The sequence below is a fragment of the Triturus cristatus genome, chromosome 2_2, assembly GCF_964204655.1.
Source record: "Triturus cristatus chromosome 2_2, aTriCri1.1, whole genome shotgun sequence".
Lineage (NCBI taxonomy): Eukaryota > Metazoa > Chordata > Amphibia > Caudata > Salamandridae > Triturus > Triturus cristatus.
The window spans coordinates 924,284,814-924,302,881 of record NC_140582.1 but is presented as its reverse complement, the minus strand read 5'-3'; the positions used below and the strand labels follow the sequence as shown (position 1 = coordinate 924,302,881).

The following is an 18,068-nucleotide window of genomic DNA, read 5'->3' as shown; positions in this document are numbered from 1 at the left end:
AGAACGTTCATAGAGGAGGAATTGGATAAGATCTAAAGTTTCCCAGTGCCCATATCTAGAATCTCTAGGTTTACATACATACAGTTAGGTTACTTGATTCAAACATCCCCGACTCCTGTGGGATACACCACAATATTCCCAGTGTGCCCTGTGTCTGTCCTGGTGCAAGGGGATGATGGAAGCTTTTATCGCGTGGTGTGGTCCCGCCTAGCCTGACGGAGTACTAGAAAATAGTCACAACTACATTATCGGATATGACAGGCAGGGAAAACTCATAGCCAACAGTCTGTTTTTTGGGGGCTATGCCAAGTTTTATAATGATACTAACATAATCATTGTAGAAATCTGTCTGCAATCTGAATGCGAAGGATTTGAATACGGGCTGGTCCACTCAGCATCTCGTTCATCCTTAGCCGGTCTAATGATTACGAAGGAACTAGGCAATAAATAACATATGATATCTGGTTAAACAATTTGTGCTATTTGATTGTACTTCCTAGTTACCAGCAGAACCTAGGATTGTCGAAATATTTGGGGAGAGGGTGATGGTGATGTGTTCACTTATATACATAAAAGCTCAAAAGTTAGATAAAGCCATCCCCAGGCATAATTTCAGGTTACCAAGCTGTTGATGCTCTTAAGTCTGACCTTAGAGTCATAGGGTATCTGATATGGTCAGGAATCATTTGTCTAGATCTAAGACTACTTCCGGAACACATTAGGTTGTTGAGTGAAGCCTAGGACAGGAGACCCAGTATCCTGGCCTGGTGTCATGGAGTTATACGGTTGCCCAAGTTCAGAAGCATTTTGGGTATCAGCAATCACATAAATCCAAAGACCATACACTTTGTGGCAGTAGATAAAAGAGTGCAGGGTGGAGTCTTGTGGAGTTTTCTGTTTTCTGAGACTGGATCAAAGTTAACTTGCCCATGTGCATGTTCGATTCTTTTCAAGTCCCTTCCTTATGTTCTTGTGCTACTTTCTCTCCTAGGGCCGAGAAGGCTGCTTGGCATGGGTCCAGCGAGCGAGGGATCCGCATTCGAAATGCTAACTGCAAGGACTGGACAGTGACCACAAAAGCTGAGGGCATTGCCTCGCCCCTGGCCCGGGGGAAACTGCTGGGGCAGGAGTCGTATGGCTGTGAAGCATCCTTGGCTGTGCTCTGCATAGAAGTGGCATTCCCATACCGGCACATGTGGTGATGGGCCACCTACTGCAACATCAAATATATGCTGAATCAGGCACATCTAGAAGACGTTTTGCACAAGTGTTGTATTATGTCGGCCATCGGTGCACAGAAGAAGACAGTCACCTGATGATGTGTCACTATGCCATAGAAAACGTTTATTCAGCAGACTTTTTCAACTAAGATCAATGATCTTCCTTTTCAACTTGAACCTAGTCCCATATCCTGGGGCTAACATTCCTACTTCATTGGGTATTTGTGTTTTGAGGTTTTTTTGGTGATATAATTGTTCATTTTGCCTGACCAAACCTTCACCTTTCAAATGCTTTGGGCCCCAAATTAGCATTGATTCATCTGTCAGATAATCTGTTTCTGCAAACCACAGACTTTTGTTAGGTAGGATCTCTGGTTTCAAAGGATGTGTCACATGGAGTGGGTCACCAGTTATCACGGGGCTCACAGGAACCCACTGATGTCCCATTGCTTAATTGATTTTACCTCTACTCATGTTCCCTTGGCTGTCCTTTGCTGGATATCACATTGATAGATTTGGTGTGGCACTTATGGATCAGATCTGACCTACAATTAACAACATGACCTCATCGGAAGTGTGTTTTTTCACGTATGGTCTCTGCAGATGTTCAAATATTGTATATCTAGGACTAATAACATGGTATAGCCCTCAATCAGACAGGTATTCTCTAAATACAATGTTCTGTTTTCAGATTGAATTTCTCTACTTACCTCAGACTACTTTTTCCAGAGGTGATTTTTCTTGCGATAGCCAATGCTGATCAGTGGATGACACACGTGTGACTTAAAATTAATCCCTAGAACATACACTTTTGCTCACATATGTATTCGGTGACTTCTCATTCACTGGACCATTCTCTTACTCACTCACTCACTAACTAACTTTCCTGCTCACTCAGTAACTCAATCTGTCACTCATGCACTCCCTCAGTCACAAACCTCTTCACAATCTGTTGCTCATTTACCCACCTCTTCAGGCGGAAGACATATTTAATTTTTGGGAAATTTTAGGCTTAGGACCTTGCAGTTTGTTAAGTAACATTGCAGCTAGTAAATATTTGCTATGGTTTTAGTTGATAGATTTAAGCATTAGGAGAACATTTGGATAACAGTCACACTATAGAAAACAGCTACGTTGAAGGGATTTACTTAGAGCCGCCTGTGAAGGAACCAACACACAAGGCCGGTCATACCCTGGATCTTATATTTTCCGGCCCTCTAAATCTTTCAGTTGAGCCAGCTCAACAGCTAACCTGGTGTGATCATTTTTGATTCCTTTTATGATCTGTACTCCCTTGGTGTGTAAGCAGCAAAATACTGCTTATAAAAACAGCGAGAGCTTGGCATAGCATTTCATAATCCATTCTATTGGAGACACTCCAATCCACTCCATTGGAATTTTTTGGGCTCCGTGGAGCTGGACGTAGAAAGCTATAATGGTTGGCTTGCAGCGGAATTTGATCTTATTGCTTCTAAACAAACCTCTATTGGGAGAAGATCTACGCCATTCAATCTATGGTTCTCGATGAACTTAAAAAAGGAAAAGTCTTAATGCAAATGGTTAGAACATTTCTGGAGGAAATCTTATGATGCAGAGGCCAAGAGTGCATTTAAGACAGCTACGAAAATAAATCAGAAATCTATCTGAAGAGCCCATAAGGAGAACATCTCCTCCTCCATTGCTGCTGCCAATAAAAGGTGGGAGTTTTTCTTAAATTGTAAATTCCTTTCTTTCCCCAAGTGCTCGTCAGAATGAGCCTACCCTATACTTAAAGTTCTTTTATAATAAGATTTGTGCTGTTTATGACCAGTTCCCTACAAACGCTGCACTTTTGCATGCTGTGAAGTCTAACTCAACGTCTGGACCCCTCCTTGCCAATTTCAATCCTATGTCCTTGAAAGATTCCCTAGCTGGAACTGGCCAAATCTGTGTAAGGTCCCCCCCGCTGACCAATATCACCAGACATTTTAAAATTGGCACCTACTAAGGTGAACCCACATTTAAATGAACTGATGAACTTCTCCTTTGAATCAACTCATATTCCTGAATGTTGGACTCAAGCTCTCTTCCTACCCTTACTTAAGAAACCCAATGCGGACTTGAGTATTTTAAGAAATTACAGAACCATCTCTCTTTTGCCTCTAGGGGCAAAGATGTTGGAGAAGCTAGTGAATAGATAATTGCCTCACTCTTTGGAGTCAAATCATTGATTACATGATTCTCAATCAGGTTTTATATCTGGATATAGCACTATATCAGCCTTGCTGGAAGTATCAGAGTGTATTAAGGAAAATCTTGATCAAAATTCTGTGGCAATGATGGTGCTTTATGATTTATCCTCGGCTTTTGACATGGTTTCCCCTGAGATTCTCCTGATCAGGCTCAGGAAATTTGGGATCCAAGGTCCGGCCTTATCCCGGTTCATATCTTTTTTTGGAGGACAGGACACAATTGGCTTTGCTGCCATCCTTTTCCTCCTCTTCAAAACCTCTGGATTGTGATGTGCCGCAGGGCTCAGTACTGAGCCCCACACTTTTTAATATCTACCTGGAGCGCTTTACGAGCCTTGTTGAATCGTGGGGCCTCTGGGTAATTTCCTACACAGATGATACCCAGCTACTCCTATCTTTCCACAAGAAGGACTTCTTGGTCCCCAACTCCTTTAAATTGTGTTTAAAATCATTGGGCAGTTGGATGAATAATAATTGTCTTAAGTTTATCTCTGATGAAACGGAGTTCCTCTTATTTGGAATTAAGCACTAACCTGGTTCATGTGATTGGTGGCTATCGGAGCAGGGGACTGCTCCCTCCCCTGCCCCAACAGCTAGGTATTTATGGCTTATACATGATTCCGAACTTTCTTTTGTCCCCCAATTGAAAGCTGTAATGGCCAGCTGTTTTTCTACTCTTAAATCCCTAAGGAAAATGTTACACCTTGTGCCCGAGGACACTCATAGGACAATTGTTTACTCCTTAGTGACGTCTAAATTGGATTACACCAACAGTTTATACCTGGGCCTGCCTGCCTATTTATCACAGCATTGGCAGATTCTGCAAAATGCAGCTTCTCGCCATTGTATTTGAAAATTTCAGCACATCAATCAGTGACACCCTACTTATGTCAACTGCATTGGCTGACTGTTACCAAGCTTGCCGAATTATAGCCTTTACTTTGGCCTTTAAAGCCTGTGATCATAAAGTCTCTGTCAATCTAAGGAAGAGAATTAAGGCATATTCTCAATCTAGACCCCTGAGATCTAGTAGCTAAAAATGTCTTCAGATTCATCGGGTGCGTAAAGGAAGCAAGGGCAGAAGATCTTTTGTTACCCTCAGGGCTAAGCTTTAGAATGCTCTTCCGTTTAGCCTTTGGCAGCCTCTTCAGAATCTGTTTTCTGAAAACTTGAACGCTTCGTTTTAACTTCGCCCTCTAACTTTTTATCTGTATCGGCTTTAAGCCATTAACACCGGGATGCTCCTTCATAAGTAGCTGTGTACTTTACAAACTTTTTGTATTTGTAACTATCATGACAAAGCAGACCATGCCTTAGCTAACACTTGCATGTCAATCACAGGTCACAGCTAATACCACCGGGTCAGTGCTGCTTTCATACTTCTTCCTACTCCAAGTGTGGGCATTGCTGATCCACGCCAAAGACTCATCGTTTCCGGAATTATATGAGTCAATAACTTAATAAAGATCATTTTGTTACAATTTTAAGATGTGTCACTCCTTTATTTTCTCAATACAAGTAACCCTGGGCGCAGCAGGCGTAGTGCTTCTACGCTTATTTCCACGGAGTTTGAAAAAAACTCTGTGGATATACGCTACTCTCCCTCCCCCTCCCAAATTCTTTAAAAATTAAAAAAGAAGCCACTTACCTGTGTGTCTGCCGCCTCCCATGCCTGGCCGCTCTCCTTCCGGCTCCTCGCGTCCATCTGTAATGAAAAAAACACTACGTTGTACGTCTTGCGCACATGGTTTCCAGGTCGGCCTTGGGTAGCACTCCACATTGAAGGAAATATGTCAACACACATGGTGCCTTAACTGTCTCCCACTACCATCTTTCACCCCCTTCAAAGTCAGCTGCATCATCTACATAGCCATCATGATCAGCAACAAATGTATATCTGACTGACAATCTCACCATCCTTGATAGCTCTCAGCACACTCGTAGCCAGGAAGTGCTATGACAGTGCCGTGGTAGTTGATGTACTAATATGATATTATTGTAGGCCAATATTATCAACCTCAATACATTGCTATACAACCACAAGAATCTGTTTGTGGCCAGACAAGGTTTACAGGCTCAAGGAAAGGAACCATCCAGCTGACCTCTGGTCTGATTTCGCATGGGATTCATTCAAATGTACCAACACAGTAAAGCTGACAATATCATGTCAAGATCCAAACAAGCGACCTGCAGATCTCCAGTGCATGAGTTAAAACTCATTAACCCCACTGTGTGCACGAAACCCTGGCATCTGCAGCTTCTTGAGTAAGTCTACTAACTGGAACCCCTGTATTTTTTTCATTGGCATTGGCTGCTGGTTTAATGAAAGCCAGGGAGCAAGCCTTTAAATTGAAGCCTACTTCAGAATTGATATTGTGAACTTGCTTTTATTACATTGGATTTTTCCCTTGTGCAGAGCCCTAGTGTCCACCCAGAAGTGTGACCAGGAAAATGAGCAGTCCCCTCCAAAGTTTCCTTTTCAAACCAGTTCTCGATGTAGCTTACCTCCTACTGGGTTCAGACCTAGCCTGCTAGTGTGGGCCTTGGAGACAAACGCTTTTCCTTCTTCAGATCTCTCCTTACAATAAACTATGAATGGGCAGGCCTCTGTCCCATTGAAGATGATGAAGTTCCCCAACTAAACTTCCTGGGCTCATAAGGATCAAATGCCTCCCACCCCATCAATCCTGTCTTCAGACCTATGCCATTTTCTGCTCTTGGAGCAGTTTCCACACCTAATAAAAGTCAAACTGTTACTGGGCAACTGCTGGTAGACCAATGCAAATTAGTCTCCTGGAGCTTCAGGTAGGTTAAAGGTGACTTTCTAAAAGTCTGTTTTACAAATATTTACTAACAGTCTAACTTCACCAACAAATTATGCTTTAAATAAATATGGATAATAGTCTTTGAATGATCACGTTAGCTGTTTCCTCTCATGTTAGAAACTAAAATGTATATTCTGTATCTTGACAATTTCTAAGATTCAGCTACTGCCCTGCCGGTAAAAAAAATAGCTTTTGGGGGGCAGTCATTCAAGCAACATGCCAAATTAAAATCTGACCCTCTACCTTACAGACGTGTTTTTACGTGTGATTAATTATTATTTAAAAGAAATGTTTCTGCCTGTCGAAAAGGGTTATTTTACAGGTTTGACAGCAGGTTTTTAGGCTGCTGCAGTCATGCTACACATGGTAGGTATGTTGCCATATTTTACAGGCCAGCCCTGTGGATGGTATCCATCAGTGCTGTAGCCCAAGTCCCTGGGTGTATTTTCCACACAATATAATAGTGTCTTATAGACAAGGTAAAAAATGTCAATCAAGGGTAAGCCAATTTTACCATGTTTAAAAGAGGAGTACTCCTGTTTAGTATTGGTAAAGTGCACAGAGTTAAAAAATCTGCAAAAATGAAGTTCAGAATAAAGTGAAATATCTGGGGTGATCAAGCAGAAAAGGCAAATTTCCTACAATATTACATAAAAATGTAGTTACAAAAAAGGGGCATTAAGACTTTCACAACTTTGAACAAGTACGAACCCAGTATATCAGGCACAGGTTGTTCTAAGGACTGGAGGAAATGACAATGTGATAGCCTAAGTGTCTTGGGTATGATATTTGTCCGCACAACATCTACCTTAAGAAGAATTCACAAAGTTTCCACTCAGGAAATAATTTTGAAATAGTGAAGCCACTTATAGAACATCAGTCTTGCAAGACTATGTTACCGTTCATTTCACAAGACACCTCCTCCATGGTTTGAAATGGAAGATCAGGGCTACTCAACATGGCTGAGAAAACAGTCTGGAAAAGGAGACTATAATCAAAATTAATGGGGCTACTACACCTGAAGAGTATTGCACCAGCTTACTGTTCAGACATGATCCTAGCACCAAATAGGCAAGACTCTGTCAACCTCTAGCATAAGGTAAGAGACCAGATAGTCCAGACTGAAATATCTTCAGACCCTTGAAGGCACCTGATTAATCATCAGCCCAAAGATTGCCTATACAGCGTTTACTTTGATTCACTTACTAACAAGGCTGGTATTTATGACAAAATCAAGCAGCCAGCTACATATGCATTTTTAACCTGTGTTACAGCTGGCTTTATCTCCCTCCTGGATGGAGAATTTCTTGTTGGTGTACAGGCCGATTGCAGCGACATCATATGATGTGGGCAAGAGCAAGCAAAGGACTTATCAACATCAGGTGGTCTGTAAACCAACAGGAAATGTTGGTGTGCCACACATTGGATGGAGCGTCACATGAGGGGGCAGCAGTAGATCAACAGAGTATAATCGGTGTCACTGGAATTTAGCAATTTTGTGTCAGTGGTGTTTTTAGTATAATTGTGGATTTGCCGCATTTGCCACATAATCCATTATCTGCTGCATAATTTGCAGATTGTAGCAAAATAATAGTTTCTAGCTCAAATGGATGAAGTGTTAATAAAAATGCTGAAATATTTGTTGTGCAGTGGAAGGCTTATCACAAAGGTTGACTGTTCACCTTTCAGTTGCATATTGCTGTATTTAAGAGTTGAACTAGTACTAATAAGGTGTTACCTTTGTCCAGACAATATTAACATGTGTAAAAATGACAAAATAATGAACTGATACTATCACAAACTGTGTCCCATTATGCCACATGATTTGCATTTCCTTGCAATATAATTTAGTAAACCCTGCCACGTAATTCTGTCTTCCCTTGCCGCATAATTCCATTGGCCCTGTGTATAATGCAGAGCAAAGGATGTTAAACTTGGATTTATTTGTATGCTAACCAACATCATGAGATTCAGGAAGGGGGCGTGGACAAGCCTTATAATATGCAGTTCACAGAGGTAGTATTTCCAGGGAAACCTATCCAAAATTCCTAATCTACGATGGAGAAGTGGTTTTCATTGTTATCCCAGTTCCTGATTAAATCATATGTAAGGAAGAATCTACAATCAATCAATCAGTTAATTTGTAAAGCGCACTACCCGTAAGGGTTTCAAGTCGCTGGGGGGGGGGGGGGGGTGCTGCTGCTGCTACTGGTCGCAAAGCCAGTTCTTGAGTTGTCTCCTGAAGGTCGGCAGGTCTTCGGTTTGTCGTAGGTAGAGGGGGAGGGTGTTCCAGGTCTTGGCGGCGCGGTGGAAGAAGGACCTGCCTCCGGAAGTGGTTCTATGGCTGCGAGGGACCGTGGCCAGGGCGTGGTCAGCGGAGCGGAGTTTCCTGTTGGGTGTGTAGAAGGAGAGTCGACTGTTGAGATAGGCTGGGCCGGTTTTGTGGAGTGCCTTATGTGCGTGGATCAGGAGCTTGAAGGAGATGCTCCTGTCGACGGGGAGCCAGTGCTGGTTCCTCAGGTGGGGGGTGATGTGGTCGCGGCGCGGGACGTCGAGGATCAGGCGTGCAGAGGCGTTCTGGATTCTTTGTAGTCTGTTGATGAGCTTGGGGACAAGGCTCCGGCGTAGAGGGCGTTTCCGTAGTCGAGTCTGCTGCTGACTAGGGCCTGGGTGACTGTTTTCCTCGTGTTTGTCGGGATCCATCTGTAGATCTTGCAGAGCATGCGGAGGGTGTTGAAGCAGGTGGAGGAGACTGCGTTGACTTGTTTGGTCATGGTGAGTTTTGAGTCGAGGATGACTCCCAGGTTGCGTGCGTGGTCGGTGGGGGCCGGGGGGTCCCCAGTGATGTGGGCCACCATGAGTCGTCCCATGCTGAGGGGTTGGACCCGAGGATGAGGATCTCCATCTTGTCTGAGTTCAGCTGAAGTCGGCTTTCCTTCATCCAGTAGGCGACGGCCTTCATTCCCTGGTGGAGGTTGGATTTGGCGGTGAGAGGGTCCTTGGTGAGGGAGAGGATCAGCTGCGTGTCGTCGGCGTAGGAGATTATGTTGAGGTCGTTCTGTTGGGCGATGCGTGCTAGTGGTGCCATGTAGACGTTGAACAGCGTCGGGCTGAGGGAGGATCCCTGTGGGACGCCGCAGATGATCTCGGAGGCCTCGGGCCGGAACGGGGGGAGGCGGACTTTCTGAGTTCTGCTGGAGAGGAAGGAGGTGGTCCAGTCCAAGGCCTTCTCCCGGATCCCTGCGTCTTGGAGGCGCGTGCGTAGGGTATGGTGGCAGACGGTGTTGAAGGCGGTGGAGAGATCCAGGAGGATGAGGGCCGCCGTCTCGCTGTTGTCTAGAAGGATCCTGATGTCGTCTGTGGCGGCGATGAGGGCGGTCTCGGTGCTGTGGTTGCTGCAGAATCCTGTTTGGGAGGGGTCCAGGATGTTGTTGTCTTCGAGGTGACGGGTGAGCTGGGTGTTAACTATCTTCTCGATGACCTTTGCTGGGAACGGAAGCAGGGAGATGGGCCGGAAGTTCTTGAGGTCGCTGGGATCCGCCTTGGGTTTCTTCAGTAGGGCGTTGATCTCTGCGTGCTTCCAGTTCTCAGGGAAGGTAGCGGTCTCGAAAGAGAGGTTGATGATGTTGCGCAGGTGGGGTGCGATGGAATTGCCGGATTTGTTGAAGATGTGGTGTGGGAGAGGGTCGGACGGGGATACGGAGTGGATTGTGCCCATGGTCTTGATTGTGTCCACGATGCTCACATTGGCCCAGGTTGTCAGGGAGTCGTGGACGGTGGGGTGCGGTGGGTCCGGTGCGACGAGGCCCGCAGGGGTTGTCCAGGGTTTGAAACTGTCATGGATATTGGTGATTTTTCAGTGAAAGAAGGTGGCAAGGGAGTCGCACAGGGCTTGCAATGGCGAGATGGCATTGGCGCTGGCGCTGGGGTTGGATAGTTCATTCACGATGTTGAAGAGCTCCTTGCTGTTGTGTGCGTTGTTGTCAAGGCGGTCTGGGAAGGAGGTCCTTTTGGCGGTCCTGATGAGGTGGTGGTGGTTGCGGATGGCGTCTTTGTGGGCAGCGCGGCTGTCCGGCGTCTTGTCGCTGTGCCATATGTTCTCCAATTTCCGGCAGGTGCGCTTTGAGTCGAGAAGTTCCGGGGTGAACCAGCTGGCTCTTTTACTGGTGTCTCTGTTGGTGGGTTTTTTCAGCGGGGCTACGGTGTTGGCGCAGTCGTTCATCCAGCGTTCCAGGGTGAGTGCACCATCATCGGGGTTGGTGGGGTTGATCGGAGGGTTGAGTGCGAGGCTTGTCTGTAGTTGTTCTTCAGTGACTTTGCCCCAGCAGCGGCGGGGGGTCTGTAGGGTGCGGTGATGTGTGAGGGGTTTTCAGAAGGAGAAGTGGATGCAGTGGTGGTCTGTCCAGGTGAGTTCGGAGGCGTGGCTGAAGGTGACGTGGGGGCTTGAGGAGAAGATGACATCAGGTGTGTGACCGGCAATGTGGGTCGGCGTCGAGACGAGCTGTTTTAGTCCGAGGTTGGCGAGGTTGTCGATCAGGGTGGAGGAGTTGTTGTCATTGTTGTTCTCCAGATGATAGTTCTGATGGATACATCTGCCAGTGGATTCCTCACCTTGTGAATATCCCCTGCGCCAGCAACATTCGAAAACTTTTGTAGCAGTCCACGCCGATGAGGTCGAAGACGACGTCACAGAGACACGGCTCCGCTCGCGACTCTGCTGACATCACCGGCTCCATAAGAAGACCTCGTCGGCGTGATGACGTCAGTTCCCTTTTTTCCGCGCCGTCGACGCCAATGGATTTCGGGAATCGCTGTTGGTAGCTTCACTGTTACTTTGTGTTTTTCTCTGGTTTCTCTGTTTCTCTTTCGAGAAATATGTCGGCTAGGAAGTCGGGCTTCAAGCCCTGTCGAGAATGTGGCAAACATATGTCCATTATTGATCCACATGAAGACTGTGTTTGGTGTCTCTCATCCGACCATGATGTGGATGACTGTTCTTGTTGCCGCAAGATGAGCTCTAAGGCTCTTAAAGAAAGGGAGGCGAAGCTTTTCATCGCCAAGATGAAGAAGGTAAAGAGAGGAAGGAGAAAGTCGAGATCGAGGTCGAGGTCGGCGTCCAAATCGACTTCGGGGCATGCTTCGAGAGGTAAGAGGCATAAGAAGAAGAGGAGACATTCTTCACGGCATCATTCCGATAAGAGTTCAGCTCCAAAGTCAAAGTTGCCGGCTCGACGTCGGAAGGAGTCCGTGTCACCTTCTCCAGTCCCAGCCTCACCTCCAGCTCCTTCGTCTCCTGTGGCTTCGCTGGTCCCGGCTTTGTCTCCGGTTCCGGTGGTATCCCCGACTCCGGCTTCATCTCCGGCTACGGATTCGTCTCCGGCCCCGGTTGAGGATCTTCCAGTCCCGCGTGAGCCTGCGACGCCGTTGATTCCACCGTCGGCGCCAGCAGTCCCGAGTCCGGTGATGCCTGACCAGTACCCTGCTTTCCCTGGACCAGGTCAGGACCCCTCGCATTATTTGAATGCGATGTATGGGGTGTTATCGAGGGCCATGTATACCACTGGTGCACCTGCGGGTCCGATTGGTCCGATGGCTTTTAACTTGGGAGTGCCGCAGGTCTATCCTCAGGCCCCATTCATGCCATTCTTTCAAGCGGCGCCGTCGTGGCATCTACCGGCGCCGAGGACGTCGACTCCGCTTCCCTCTTCACCGGCGCCGGCTCGACCTCGTTCGACGCCGGCTGCTCCTGTGGATCCACGCTCGACGCCGCTGCCGGCGCCGTCGGATTCGAACACGGTGCCGCCGACGCCGCTGGTGCGGATTCGTTCCAGAAGGAAGGCGCAAAGAGTGGTGGAAGAAAGGAGGTATTTGTTGGAAGAAGCTGAGCCTGAAGAGGGAGAGTTGATTGAATCTGATGATGTTTATGAGGAGCTAAAGGACGCAAGTGGTCTGGATTTGTCTCCTGAGTGGGAGATCACTCCTCCATCTGATGAGCCTTCAAAGGATGCATCGCCGTATCATGCGGTTATTAGAAAGGCTGCGGAACTGCTTGATCTCCAGTTGCCATCCACGGAGTTTAAGTCAAATATACTGACTGAGGTGTTACATTCTCCTACGGCAGTGTCGGAGCCTTTGCTTCCTTTCAATGAGGCTATAATTGAGCCTGTGCTGGAGGTCTGGCGTAAGCCTTTTTCAGCTCCTGCGGTTTCGAAGACTGTTGCCAGGAGATATAGAGCGGCTCCAGGGGACCCTGACTTTTTATCTTCTCATCCTTCGCCTGAGAGCCTGGTGATTCAGGCGGCTTGTTCGGGGAAGTCTAAGGGGGCTTTTCCTCAGGTGCCTGGTGACAGTGAGGCTAAAAAGCAGGATCAGTCGGCCAAGAAGGTCTTTTCATCGGCCAGCATAGCTCTTAAGTCTACAAATGCAACTTGCCTCTTGGGACGATATGTGCATGCGCTTATGGATTCTGCTAAGAAGCTGGCGCCTAAACTGTCTGACGAGGATAGGGCTGGATTCAATGAACTCTTGTCAGATGCCCAGGCGGCTGCACGTCAGGTGATCCAGAGTGGGCTGGACACGGCTGATTCGGTGGCGAGGGTCATGGGATCTTCTGTCGCCACCAGAAGGAGTGCATGGTTAAGGTCGTCAGAGTTTTCACAGGATGTGCAGTCAACTCTTTTGGACCTGCCATTTGATGGATCTGGCCTGTTTGGCAAGAAGGCAGATGCTGCTCTGGAGCGGTTCAAGGAAAGCAAGGCGACGGCTAAGTCCCTGGGCCTGCAGTCTCAGTCGAGGGGGTCTTTTAAAAGGTATAGAGGGTTCGTAAGGACATCCTTTCGATCCTATAGGCAGACCCAGCAGCAGCAAAGTTCCTCGTCCAGAGGTTTCAGGGGAAGAATCAGGGGCCGCACTCGTGGCCGGCAACTCTCCTCCTCCTCTTCCTCTTCCTCAGCCCCTCCCACCACCGCAAAGCAGCCCTAGATTCGCCATTCCGGATCATGCTGGTCCTGTGGGGGGCCGGCTTACCCATTTTCTACAAGATTGGGAATCTGTAACTACAGATCTCTGGGTTCTGGATCTTGTAGAAAATGGGTACGCCCTTCCCTTTCGGGAATTCCCTCCAAACTACCCTCCTTGTCAAGGGGTTGGCTCGGAGGACCACCGTCTTCTCCTACAGGAGGAAGTCCTGAAGTTACTACAGAAAGGTGCGATAGAGGTGGTTCCAGAGCAGGAGAGGGGTCAGGGATGCTACTCCCGGTATTTTCTGATTACGACAAAGGACGGCAGATTGCGTCCGATATTGGACCTCAGGATCTTGAATCTTTATCTAAAGCAGGAGAAGTTCAAGATGCTCACCCTTGCTCAGGTTCTTCAAGCGCTGAATCAGGAGGACTGGATGGTGTCGCTCGACTTGCAGGATGCGTATTTCCACATTCCCATCCTGAAGTCGCACAGGAGGTATCTCCGGTTTACGGTAGGGTCGCAACATTATCAGTTTGCGGTCCTCCCGTTTGGTCTTACTTCGGCACCTCGGGTCTTCACGAAGGTGATGGCAGTGGTGGCAGCCCATCTCAGAAGGACGGGGATTTCAGTTTTCCCTTATTTGGACGACTGGCTGATAAAAGCGGAGTCGCCAGAGAAGGTGCTACGTCATCTGCAGGATACAACTCAGCTGTTGTACAAATTGGGTTTTTCGATAAACGTACCCAAATCTCACCTGGTGCCCTCTCAGCGCAACCTGTTCACAGGTGCGGTACTGGACACTACTGTGTGTCGAGCATTCCCTCCTCCTCAAAGGATTCTCGACATACAGGAAATGATTCCTTTCTTTTACAACGGAGCGGTCGTTCCAGTCCTGAAGGTCCTTCGCCTGCTCGGTCTGTTCGCTTCCTGCATTCTGTTGGTCAGTCATGCACGCTGGTACATGAGGGCGCTCCAGTGGTGCCTCCGCAAGCAGTGGTATCAGCACAATGGAGATCTCAGGGAGTCTGTGAGGGTCTCCAGAGAAGCTGCGGCGGATCTGTTATGGTGGAGCGTAGAGGGCAATCTGTCCCAAGGAAAGACTTTCCCTCTACCTCCATCGGTGGCCATGGTGATAACGGAGGCCTCCACCTTAGGGTGGGGTGCTCATCTGGGGGATCTGGAGATCAAGGGTCTTTGGTCTCCAGAGGAAAGGTTGCTTCACATCAACCTTCTGGAATTGCGGGCGATTCGTTTGGCACTCAAGGCCTTCCTCCCTTCCCTTCGCGGTCAGTCGGTTCAAGTCCTGACGGACAACACGACCGCGATGTGGTATGTCAACAAACAGGGAGGAGTGGGGTCTCTTTGCCTTTGCAGAGAGGCTCTACGTCTATGGTCCTGGGCTCAGGACCATTAGATTTGTCTGATGGCAAATCATCTGGCCAGGGTACTGAACGTACGTGCGGACAGTCTCAGTCGGCAGTTCTCCGCCGACCACAAGTGGAGGCTCCATCCGGAGGTGGTTCGTCACGTCTTTCGGACGTGGGGAACTCCTCGGGTGGACCTGTTTGCTACCTGCGAGAACGCGCACTGCCCGTCATTCTGCAGTCTCCAGTATCCGATGCAGGGAGCGTTGGGGGACGCGTTTCAGTTGAGTTGGGGCTCACGACTCCTTTACGCGTTTCCTCCCATACCCTTGATCCCTCGGGTTCTGAGGAAGATTCGCCAAGACCAGGCCCAAGTTATATTGATCGCCCCGGACTGGCCAAGAAGGGTGTGGTATACAGATCTTCTCCACCTCTCCTCGTGCCCTCCGCTCCGTCTCCCTCTGAGGGCAGACCTCCTCTCGCAATCGGAGGGGCAGGTTCTTCACCCCCACCTCCAGAGCTTACACCTTCATGCCTGGAGATTGAACGGGGCAACCTGAGTTCTTTCTCTCTCCCACCTGATGTGGTGGATGTTATTTTATCGGCCAGGCGACACTCCACCAAGTCCATTTACTCCTACAGGTGGTCTAAATTTGTAAAATGGTGTGGAGAGAAGTCCATTGATCCATTAAAGGCTCGTCTATCTAACATTCTACAGTTTGCCCTTTCGCTTGCTCAGCAAGGCTTTGCTGTGGCTTCTGTGAAAGGTTATTTATCGGCTTTGTCGGCTTTCCTTTGCTTGCCGGATCAGCCGTCATTATTTGAATCACCTACTGTTCTTCGTTTTATAAAGGGCTTTACAAACAAGTTTCCTCCTACTCCCTTTATTGTGCCTCAATGGGACTTAAACCTTGTATTAACTTATCTTATGGGTTCTCCCTTCGAGCCCTTACACAAGTGTCCCTTGAGGCTGTTGTCCTTTAAGACAGTTTTCCTCATTGCAATCACCTCTGCAAGGAGGGTAGGTGAGCTTCAAGCTCTAAGTTCAAAACCCCCGTTCTTGACCATTCATGCTGAACGAATGGTACTCAGGACCAGGGCTGCGTTTTTGCCTAAGGTGGTAACTCCCTTCCATCTGGGGCAATCCATTACCCTCCCTTCATTCTATCCTCCCCCTCACCCTTCCAAGGAGGAGGAGAGACTTCAGCGCTTGGACCCTAAGAGGGCGGTGAGCTTCTACCTGGACAGGACAAAGGACTTCAGAGTTGATGACCAGCTCTTCGTGGGCTTTGTTGGCTGCAGGAAAGGTCGAGCGGTGCACAAGCGCACCCTTTCCAGATGGATTGTCTTGTGCATCAAGACCTGCTACTCCCTGGCTGGTAAGGAGCCTCCAGAAGGTTTGAGAGCTCATTCCACTAGGGCAAAGTCTTCCACGTCTGCTTTGTCTAGAGGTGTTCCTGTGGAGGACATTTGTAGGGCGGCAACTTGGGCCTCCCTCCACACCTTCGTAAAGCATTATTGCTTAGACACCGAGGTGAGGAGGGACGGACATTTTGCGCGATCCGTCCTTCAGGATTTTCTGGTATAGAAGGGTGGACACCCTCCTCCGGGAGTGGGGACTGCTGTGGAATCTATTCACAAGGTGAGGAATCCACTGGCAGATGTATCCATCAGAAGAACAAGTTACTTACCTTCGGTAACGCTTTTTCTGGTGGATACAGTATCTGCCTGTGGATTCCTCACTGACCCACCCGCCTCCCCGTTGTCCATCCTTCTATACCTGTAATTTTATTGATGGTATTTCAAATGTGTTTTGTTACTGTCAAAGGCATTATGTTTTTCTTGTGCCTTGCTATTTATTCTCCACACTGTGTGTGTTGCTTGCATATCATGTACTGTGTATACTGTGTATATATTATTGTCGGTACGTCTGTGTGCCTCGAAGGCACGGAAAAAAGGGCGGAACTGACGTCATCACGCCGACGAGGTCTTCTTATGGAGCCGGTGACGTCAGCGGAGTCGCGAGCAGAGGCGTGTCTCTGTGAAGTCGTCTTCGACCTCATCGGCGTGGACTGCTACAAAAGTTTCCGAATGTTGGTGGCACAGGGGATATTCACAAGGTGAGGAATCCACAGGCAGATACTGTATCCACCAGAAAAAGCGTTACCGAAGGTAAGTAACTTGTTCTTCAGGTCTCCGAGGAGGATGTAGTCGGTGTAGGTCAGCGCGTGTGTTCTGATGAGGTTGGCGATGGAGTCGCAGAATTGAGGCCGGGGTCCTGGCGGTCTGTAGACGAGGGTGCCTCTTAGGGTGGTCTTGGGGTCCGTGTGGATCTGGAAGTGTATGGGATGGATGCCTTACAATGCCTTAATTTGCTTATTTTTCATTACGTTCATATGCTTTTTTTGTTTTGTTCCTAATTGTGCGGGAGTATGGTGCCTTTCTTTTCATCTTTACATTATTATTCATCTACAATCAAACAGGTAAGATATAATGCAAATCTGACTCACGGATGTGAACTATAACTGCTTCGAACCCAGTGCTTAATTTGACCCAGTGGTGTCCGGTGCTTGGCACCGGCACTTAACTGCCGGCACTGGCACTTAGGACAGCTGATCATTTGAAAATGAGCAGAAAAACAGTTGTTTATGAATTCAATACATGTTTAAATAAAGTAATACCTGCCACCCTTACCATTCTTAGAGCTTGGGGGCCTCGAAAAATCTGAATTGTCACAGTTTTAGCAGTGTGAAAGTTAGTAGGTATGTAAGTTCTGTCATTGGCAGCGCTGGCAGTGGCAATGTGTGGTGTAAACTCAGGAGGACCCACCAATCTGACCCTCAAGCAGCGCATTGCCAAAAAGACGAAGACAGCATGATACCAGCTCTCTCTTCTAAACAAAGTGATACCATTTCTTCTAGCAAGTGGCATCAGAACTGCTGTTCAAACCCTTGTAATATTGCATCTGGATGGTGGTAATGTCCTGCTCCAGGCCCCCAGACTTCACACGGCCCCACCCCCACACATTAAGGGCATCCTACAGACCGCAGCACGTCATGTCCAGGGGTGAACAAATATGAACACTTCACCCCAATCCTGATGGATCTCCATTGGCTCTCCTTTCCAGCCTGCACCAGCTTCAAAACCACCTGCATCATTTACAAAGCCATCAAGGACAGCACCCCTGCTTATCTTGCAGACAAGTTCACCACTATTCAACAGTCCATCTCAGTGTCAAGTCCTTGACATGGCTCTGGAGCGTGTCTGAAAATGCAATAATTGGGGAACCAGCAAAATGTAGTGCCAAGGTCGCGTTCCCCCGCACACGTCAAAGTAGCAGAATAAAAGTAGAGTCACCAAGGGCAACACAAATGCTCGAAAGACAAAACCACCTAGAAAAAGCACTCTGGGGACCATTAAAGATAAGGTCCCTGTGCTTGAACAAATCACAAATTACAATGTTTC

General features: G+C 47.8%; 1 protein-coding gene across 7 annotated transcripts in view; it reads left to right on the top strand.

Moving 5' to 3' along the window:
* Nucleotides 1-4,938, top strand: part of LOC146862954 (uncharacterized) — a 376,918-nt gene extending 371,980 nt beyond the window's left edge. For all 7 annotated transcript variants that reach the window (XM_085642327.1, XM_085642326.1, XM_085642324.1 and 4 more), the window contains one exon: nt 992-4,938. In XM_085642327.1, coding sequence (XP_085498453.1) covers nt 992-1,202 — 211 coding nt within the window. In that variant the 3' untranslated portion in view covers nt 1,203-4,938. The remainder of the gene's footprint in view (nt 1-991) is intronic.
* Nucleotides 4,939-18,068: the final 13,130 nt, after the last annotated feature.